Source organism: Anolis sagrei, chromosome 13 (genome assembly GCF_037176765.1).
Source record: "Anolis sagrei isolate rAnoSag1 chromosome 13, rAnoSag1.mat, whole genome shotgun sequence".
NCBI lineage: Eukaryota > Metazoa > Chordata > Lepidosauria > Squamata > Dactyloidae > Anolis > Anolis sagrei.
The window spans coordinates 13642573-13652517 of NC_090033.1; the positions used below are offsets into that span (position 1 = coordinate 13642573).

Here is a 9945-nt window from a genome sequence, read left to right on the forward strand (position 1 = left end):
ACTGGCAGGGTTTGGGAGGAAGTGTCTTTCCTTTCTGGGAGTTGTAGTTCACCCACAACCAGGGAAAATGAGGATGGGCCTAGGGTTAACTTGGCACATGAGTAACTCAACCCAAACAATGATGGATCTGGCCCAAACTCGGCATACAGACTTGATAGGTCCAAATTGGATTACTGGCAGGGTTTGGGAGGAAGTGCCCTTCCTTTCTGGGAGTTGTAGTTCACCCACATGCAGGGAAAATGAGGATGGGCCTAGGGTTAACTTGGCACATGAGTAACTCAAACTACTAGTGGTGTTTGAGGTCCCCTCAACTTCCACCACGGCTCACCATGGTGGGAGTTGTAGTTCACCCTGCAGCACACCGATTTAGAGCCTTCAAGATGAGATGTACATAGAAATAGAGTGAGCATTTCAAAGTAGATGGGAGTTGTAGTCCAGCGACGGCCCGCTCCTCGTTGAGTGACTCAAGCGAAGCGCTGGGCAAGGACTACGCCTCCCGGCGTGCCCCGCGCGGCTACAGAGGGAAGGGCAGCGGCGCTTCTCCAGTTGGAGTCTGCGCCTGCGCGGGGAGGCGGGGCCTGGTCTTGCGCCTGCGCAGTGCCGCCCTTCCTTTCTCTCTTCCCTGCTCCTGCCGCCATGGCGCCCGCGGTGAGTCTGAGGCCGGGAAAGGCGGCGTGGAAGGCCCAGAGGCCTCGGGAGGGGAGCGGGAGGCCTCACACCGCCCGGGGAAGGCCTTTTCCGGCCGGGAATCCCACCCTGAGCGCCTTCCGAGAGGATTCCCCTTCCAAACTGGGCCATGTGCGAGTCCCTCACGGAAAAGGCCACTGCGCATGCGCAGAGAGTGGCCTGCACTCTGATTCTCTCTCTTGGGACGCCTGGACGCGTGTCTGAACGTCTAGATGCGTCTGAATGCGTGGACACGTGTTTGAATGTGAATGCGTGTCAGAACTGTGTGTTGGGATGTGTGGATGTGTGTCTGAATGTGTGGACACGTGTTTGAATGTGAATGCATGTCAGAACCTACAAAAGTGTGTGTTGGAACGTGTGAATGCTTGTCTAAATGTGTGGACATGTGTTTGAATGTGAATCCGTGTCAGAACCTGCGACTGTGTATTGGAATGTGTGGATGTGTGTCTGTGTGTGAATGTATTTTTGAAAATGGATGCATGTCTGAATGCATGGACCCCTGTCTGTATGCGTGAATGCATGTCGGAACATATGATTTTGTGCCTGTACATGTGAATGTGTGTTTAAATGTGAATGCATGTCGGAACATATGATTTTGTGCCTGTACATGTGAATGCGTGTTTAAATGGGAATGCATGTCAGAATATATGATTGCATGTCTGAATGCATGGACCCCTGTCTGTATGCGTGAATGCATGTCGGAACATATGATTTTGTGCCTGTACATGTGAATGTGTGTTTAAATGGGAATGCATGTCGGAACATATGATTTTGTGTCTGTACATGTGAATGCATGTTTCAATGTGAATGCATGTTGGAACATATGATTTTGTGCCTGTACATGTGAATGCGTGTTTGAATGTGAATGCATGTCAGAATATATGATTGCATGTCTGAATGCATGGACCCCTGTCTGTATGCGTGAATGCATGTCGGAACATATGATTTTGTGCCTGTACATGTGAATGTGTGTTTAAATGGGAATGCATGTCGGAACATATGATTTTGTGTCTGTACATGTGAATGCATGTTTCAATGTGAATGCATGTTGGAACATATGATTTTGTGCCTGTACATGTGAATGCGTGTTTGAATGTGAATGCATGTCAGAATATATGATTGCATGTCTGAATGCATGGACCCCTGTCTGTATGCGTGAATGCATGTCGGAACATATGATTTTGTGCCTGTACATGTGAATGTGTGTTTAAATGGGAATGCATGTCGGAACATATGATTTTGTGTCTGTACATGTGAATGCATGTTTCAATGTGAATGCATGTTGGAACATATGATTTTGTGCCTGTACATGTGAATGCGTGTTTCAATGTGAATGCATGTTGGAACATATGATTTTGTGCCTGTACATGTGAATGCATGTCAGAATGCATGGACCCCTGTCTGTATGTGTGAATGCATGTCAGAGCATATGATTGTCTGCCTGTATGTGTGAATACATGTTTAAATGTGAATGCATGTCGGAATGTATTATTGTGTGTCGGAACGTGTGTATGTGTGAATGTGCATTTCTAAATGCGAATGTATATCGGAATGTGTGAATGCATGTCAGAACATATGATTGTCTGCCTGTATGTGTGAATGTGTGTTTAAATGTGAATACATGTTGGAATGTATGCTTGCATGTTGGAGTGTGTGGTCATGTGTCTGTATGTGTGTATGTGCATTTCTAAATGTGAGTGCATATTGGAATGTCAGAATATATGATTGTGTGTCTGAACCTGTGGACATGTGTCTGTATGTGTGAATGCATGTCAGAACATATGTCTGTCTGCCTGTGTGAATGCGTGTTTAAATGTGAATACATGTTGGAATGTATGATTGTGTGTCAGAGCGTGTGGTCATGCATCTGTATGTGTGCGCATTTGAATGTGAATGCATGTTAGAATGTATGAATACATGTCCATAAGTGTGGATGCATGTCTGAAGGTGTGAATGTATGTTAGTGTGCATTTCTAAATGTGAACGCACGTCTGAATATATGATTGCATGTCTGAACCTATGCACATGTGTCTGTATGTGTGAATGCATGCCTGAACACGTGGATGCGTGTCTGCATAAATTCATGTTTTATACAATGTCCACATGCTCCAAAACGCAATCATACATTCTGACATGCATTTATTGAAAGTATGATTGCGTTTTGGAACATGTGGACATGTGTCTGTATGTGTGAATGCATATGGGAACATATGATTGCATTTTTGGAATGTGTGGGCTCGTGTGTGAATGTGTGCTTGAATGTGAGTGCATGTCGGAACAAATAAATGTGTGTTGGAAATGTGTGAATGCGTGTCAGAATCTGACTGCATGTCCGAATGTGTGAATACGACTAGGTAACACTACTAGTTGAGTATATTGCCCAGATTTGGTTTCTGTGGGAGGGACGCATTTTGCGGTTGCGCATTGTGCGCATTGTGCGCAACGCTGGACATCCGCCCCTTTGCTCTTGCAGAAGAAGCTGGCGACGAAAGGCGGCAAGAAGAAGAAACAGGTCTTGAAGTTCACCCTGGACTGCACGCACCCCGTCGAGGACGGCATCATGGACGCCGCCAACTTTGTGAGTCGGCGTGACCCTCGTGTCCTAATCTATCTATATATTTATTATTTATTTACGTCATTTATATTCCGCCCTTCTCACCCCGCAGCGAATCACAACGCACATATACATGGCAAATATTAGATACACAACATATATAGACAGGCACACAGAGGCTATTTAACATTCCAGCTTTGTGAGCGTATACTTCGTGTTTCAGCCACCGGGGGAGCTGTTGCTTCATCCATTTCTATATAGAGATGTAATAATAACATATAATGTAATATATTGTATGTACATAGAATATTTATAATATTATAATGTTATGCAATACAATACTACTAATAGTAATATCATATAATAATATAATAATATATTATAATATAATATTATAATATATAATAATATTATATTATTATAATATTATAATATATTATAATATATAATAATATTATAATATAATAATATGTTATAATTATATATTTACTAGCTGTACCCACCACGCATTGCTATATCCAACCTTTCCTTCCTTCCCTCTTTTTCTTTCCCTTCTTCCTTCCTTCTCTACCTGTTTCTTTTCTCGCTTCCTTTGCTCTTTGGTTCCATCCTTCCTTGTCTCCTTCCCTCCCTCCCTCTTTCTCTCTTTCATTCCTTCTCTCCTTCCTTCCCTCTTTCACTTTTTTATTTCATTCTTTCCCTCCTTCTCTCCTTCCTTTCTTTCATTCTCTCCTTCCCTCCTTCTTTCCCTCTTTCTCCCCCTCCTCTCCTTCTTTCCTTCTCTATCCTTCTTTCCTTCCTTCCTTCCCTACCCTTCTTTCTTTACTTCCTTCTCTCCCTCCTCCTTTCTCTACCCTTCTTTTTTCTTTCTTTCCTTCCCTTCTTCTTTCCCTCCTTCTCTCCTTCCTTCTCTTCCTTTCTTTCCTTCTCTCCTTCCCGCCTTCTTTCCCTCTTTCTCCCTTTTCTTTCCTTCTCTACCCTTCTTTCTTTCCTTCTTTCCCTCTTTCTCTCCCTCCTTCTCTCCTCCTTTCCTTCTCTATCCTTCTTTATCTCCTTCCCTCCTTCTTCCTTCCTTGTCTACCCTTCTTTCTTTCCTTCCTTTTCTCCTTCCCTCTTTCTATCCCTCCTTCCTTCTCTATCCTTTCTTTCTTTCCCTCCTTCTTTCCCTCTTTCTCTACCTCTTTCTCTCCTTCCTTCTCTTCCTTTCTTTCCTTCTCTCCTTCCCTCCTTATTTCCCTCTTTCTCCCTCCTTTCCTTCTCTACCCTTCTTTCTTTTCTTCTTTATCTCCTCTCCCTTCCTTCTCTACCCTTCTTTCTTTCCTTCCCTTTTCCCTTCCCTTTTTCTCTCCCCCCTTCCTTCTCTACCCTTTTTTTCCTTCCTTCTCTCCCTCTTTCCCTCCCTCCTTCCTTCTCCACCTTTCTTTCTTTCCCTTCTTTATCTCCTTCTCACCTTCCTTCCTTCTCTAACCTTCTTTCTTTCCTTCTTTCTCTCCTTCCCTCCTTCTTTCCCTTCATCTCTCCTTCCTTCTTTCTTTCCTTCCTTCTCTCCTTTCTGTGTATGTGTTTTGTGTGTGTATATGCATATATGTGTGTATATATGTGTTTGTGTATATATGTGTGGTTTTGTGCATGTGTTGCAATGTATTTTCGGTGTTTTTTTTGGCTTTTTCAGTCCCTTCCGCTGTGTTTTTCAGTGTTTTTCTGAGTGATGGTCACTCGTTGGCCTGAGACGTGTCTTGTGTCCAAATTTGGTGTCAATTCGTCCAGTGATTTTTGAGTTCTGTTTATCCCACAAACGAACATTACATTTTTATTTATATAGATACTAGCTTGGGCACCCGGCAGTGCCCGGGTTATTTGAGAAAGGCATTGTGTGCCAAGGTTGGTCTTTATCAGTTATTTATGTTATTTAAGTCATTGGATGAGGGTCGCAGCAGTCTCAGGAAGAGAGATAAGGTACTTCAAGTCCCATCATCTATGGTCCATCTTCCTCCAAACTGCACCAGCATGTAGAGTGGGTCATGGGGGCTCTGCGTGCCAAGTTTGGTCTTGATCAGCCATTGGATGAGGGTTGTAGTGGTCTCTGAAAGTGAGTGAAGGTACTGTAAGTCCTATCATCCATGGTCTATCCTCCTCCAAACAGAACCAGGATGTAGAGTGGGCCATGAGGGCCCTGCGTGCCAAGTTTGGTCTTGATCAGTCATTGGATGAGGGTTGTAGTGGTTTCAGTAAGTGAGTGAAGGTACTGCAAGTCCCATCATCCATGGTCCCTCCTCCTACAAACTGCACCAGGATGTAGAGTGGGTCATGGGGGCTCTGTGTGCCAAGTTTGGTCTTGATATGTCATTGGTGGGGGCCACAGTGGTGTGTAGGAGCCAAAGCATTTGAAAGTACTACAAAACCCATAATCCGTGGCCCACTTCCCCCAAATGGCACCAGGACGTAAAGGGGGCCATGCCAAGTTTGGTCCAGGTGTATCACCTGTGCAAGTCTCAGTGGCCTGTGAAAGTGGCAGCCAATCAGAAAGCTGCCACATACATCCTGGTGAGGTTTGGGGGAGGACGGACAATGGATGATGGGATTTGTAGTACTTTCCTACTCTTCAGTTCCCGCAGACTACTGCGGCCCCCAACAAAGACCAATAAAGACCAAACTTGGCACACAGAGCTCTCATGACCCACTCTACATCCTGGTGCGGTTTGGAGGAAGATGGACCACGGATGATGGGACTTGAAGTACCTTCACTCACTTCCCAAGACTGCTGCAACCCTCATCTAATGATTGATCAAGACCAAACTTGGCACACAGAGCCCCCATGACCCACTCTACATCCTGGTGCAATTTGGAGAAAGATGGACCACGGATGATGGGACTTGAAGTACCTTCACTCACTTCCCAAGAGCGCTGCAACCCTCATCCAATGATTGATCAAGACCAAACTTGGCACACAGAGCCCCCATGACCCACTCTACATCCTGGTGCGGTTTGGAGGAAGATGGACCACGGATGATGGGACTTGAAGTACCTTCACTCACTTCCCAAGACCGCTGCAACCCTCATCCAATGACTGATCAAGACCAAACTTGGCACACAGAGCCCCCATGACCCACTCTACATCCTGGGGGGTGTTTGGAGGACGATGGATCATGGACGATGGGACTCGCAGTACCTTCACTAACTTCCTGAGAGCACTGCGAGCCACATAAATAACTGATAAAGATCAACCTTGGCACACAATTCCTTTCTCAAATCACTCGGGGATGGCCTGTATATAACTAATATAATAATAATACTATAAATAATAATAATATCCCTTTTTATTCTTTTCCTCCTCAGGAACAGTTCCTTCAGGAGCGCATCAAAGTCAACGGGAAAGCCGGGAACCTGGGCGGGGGCGTCGTGACCATCGAGAGGAGCAAGAGCAAGATCACCGTCACCTCCGAGGTCCCCTTCTCCAAAAGGTGGGGTGTCACCAATTTCGGAAAATGTTCCATTCCTGGTTTGCAAGTGTTATTCCCGCTTCGTTGTGCCATTATTATAGTTAATATTATTATGTTATATACTTATATGCAATTATACTAATATTGATATTATATTATTATATATACTTATGCAATTATACTAGTATTATTTTATATTATTTTTATTTTATATATTTAATAATTATATTATTGCTGTTATTATAGTTAATATTCTGTTATATACTTATATGCAATTATACTAATATTGATATTATATTATTATATATACTTATGCAATCATACTAGTATTATTTTATATTATTTTCATTTTATATATTTAATAATTATATTATTGCTGTTATTATGGTTAATATTATTATGTTCTGCCTTTTCCCTATCCCCTGTCAGCATTGCCCCATCTTCTCCTCGAAGAGGCCCTATCGCCTCCTTGTTTTTCCTTTTTCTACTGACATAAGAAAAGAATCCCTTTTTATTGTTTTTAATGTCCCTGGCAAGCCTGAGCTCGTTTTGTGCTTTAGCCTTGCGGACCTTTTCCCTACAGGTGTTGGCTGTTTGTTTGAATTCTTCTTTGGTGATTTCTCCCTTTTTCCACTTCTTGTGCATGTCTCTTTTGTGTCTTAGCACAGTTAGAAGTTCTTTGGACATCCATTCTGGCTTCTTTGCACTTGTCCTATTTTTTCTCTTTGTTGACACGGTTTGCAATTGCGCCTTGAGTATTTCACTCTTAAGAAATTCCCATCCATCCATGACTCCCTTGTCTTTTAGTATCTGTGTCCACGGAACGCTGCTCAGTGTTTCCTTCATTTTTCGGAAATCAGCTCTCCTAAAGTCCAAAACGCAATAATAATATTGTTGTTATTATAGTTAATATTATTATATTATATACTTATATGCAATTATACTGTTATTAATATTATATTATTTTTATTTTATATTTTTAATAATTATATTACTATTACTATTATTATAGTTAACATTATGTTATATACTTATATGCATTTATACTATTATTGATATTATATTATTATATATACTTATGCAATTATACTAGTATTATTTTATAATATTTTCATTTTATATATTTAATAATTATATTATTGCTGTTATTATAGTTAATATTATTATGTTATATACTTATATGCAATTATACTATTATTGATAGTATATTATATATGCAATTATACTAGAATTATTTTATATTATTTTCATTTTATATATTTATTAATTATATTATTGCTATTAGTATAGTTAATATTATTTTATACACTTATATGCAATTATACTATTGATAGTATATTATTATATATACTTATGCAATTATACTAGTATAATTTTATATTATTTTATTTTATATACTTATATGCAAATACACTATTAATATTATATTATTATATATACTTATATGTAATTATTGATATTTTATTATATATACTTATGTAATTATACTAGTACAATTTTATATTATTTTTATTTTATATACTTATATGCAAATATACTATTAATATTATGTTGTGATCATATATAATTATATGTTATTATACTTTTATTGTTTTATATGCTTATAAAATTGCTTATAAAATTTTATATGCAATTATACTAGTCTAATTTTATATTACTTTTATTTTATATACTTATATGCAAATACACTATTAATATTATATTATTATATATACTTATATGTAATTGTACTATTATTGTTTTATATGCTTATAATTATATGTAATTATTATTTATATTATAATTTTTATATGCAATTATACTATTATTTATATTGTATTATATATACTTATGCAATTATATTAGTATAATATTATATTTTATTTTTATTTTATATACTTATATGCAAATACACTATTAATATTCTATTTTATATACTTATATGTAATTGTATTATTGTTTTATATGCTTATAATTATATGTAATTATTATTTTAATTAATATATACTTATATGTATTTTAATTAATATATTTTATTAATTAAGTATATATTTTAATGAATATTTACTTATATGTAATTGTACTATTATTGTTTTATATGCTTATAAATATATGTAATTATTATTTATGTTATAATTTTATATGCAATTATACTATTCTTGATATTAAAATATATTATATAACCTCCATCTACTTACCAATACATTTCTCTCTTTCTCTATCCCTTCACACATGTCTCTATCTATCTATCTATCTATCTATCTATGGGATTGCGCAATTGCGACGAAAATGTGGAAGGATGGCTGCTTTGTTTTGTAATTGTACATATATATAAAAATGCATATTGGGGTGGCACTTAATTTTGTCATATGATGGATGGCGACAATTAACGTTCCTCTATCCCATTGTCACCTGTCTCCTCAGGTACCTGAAGTACCTGACCAAGAAGTACCTGAAGAAGAACAACCTGCGCGACTGGCTGCGCGTGGTGGCCAACAGCAAGGAGAGCTACGAGTTGCGCTACTTCCAGATCAACCAGGACGAGGAAGAGGAGGAGGAGGAAGATTGAGCAGCGTATCCCCCCCAAAAAAACCAAAAGGATCTAGGGAGATTTTGTACATTTTCCTTCAATAAAATGCGCCAATGACGGTTGCAATCTTGGTTTTCTCCGGTGTGTCTTTACAATGGTTTCAAAGGGGAGGGTGCTGCCACCTAGTGGCCGAGAAAAGGATAGCCACAGATAAGTGTTTCTCTTTTTTTAAAAAAGTGTGTGTAGAAGGAAGGAAGGAAGAAGGGAGGGAGGGAGAGAGAGAGATAGATAGATGCATAGATAGATAAGATAGATAGCAAGATGGATGGATGGATGGATAGACAGATAGATAGATTGATAGATGGCAAGATAGATGCATAGATAGATAGATAATATAGATAGCTGGATGGATGGATGGATAGATGGATAGATCAGATAGCAAGATGGACGGACGGATGGACAGATAGATAGATAGATGCATAGATAGATAAGATAGCAAGATGTAGGGATAGATAGGTAGATAGATAGATGCATAGATAGATAAGATATCTGGATGGATGGATGGATAGATAGATGCATAGAGAGATAAGATAGATAGCAAGATGTATGTATAGATAGATAGATAGATAGATGCATAGATAGATAAGATAGCAAGATGTAGGGATAGATAGGTAGATAGATAGATAGATGCATAGATAGATAAGATATCTGGATGGATGGATAGATAGATGCATAGAGAGATAAGATAGATAGCA

At 39.0% G+C, this 9945-nt stretch overlaps 1 protein-coding gene across 1 annotated transcript; it reads left to right on the forward strand.

Moving 5' to 3' along the window:
* The first annotated feature begins 571 nt into the window (after positions 1–571).
* On the forward strand, positions 572–9316 carry RPL22 (ribosomal protein L22). The gene is made up of 4 exons (XM_060758667.2): positions 572–648; positions 3161–3265; positions 6578–6702; positions 9085–9316. Exons 1-4 carry the CDS (start codon positions 637–639, stop codon positions 9227–9229), a joined length of 387 nt encoding a protein of 128 aa, XP_060614650.1. The 5' UTR covers positions 572–636; the 3' UTR covers positions 9230–9316.
* The last annotated feature ends 629 nt before the right edge of the window (positions 9317–9945 follow it).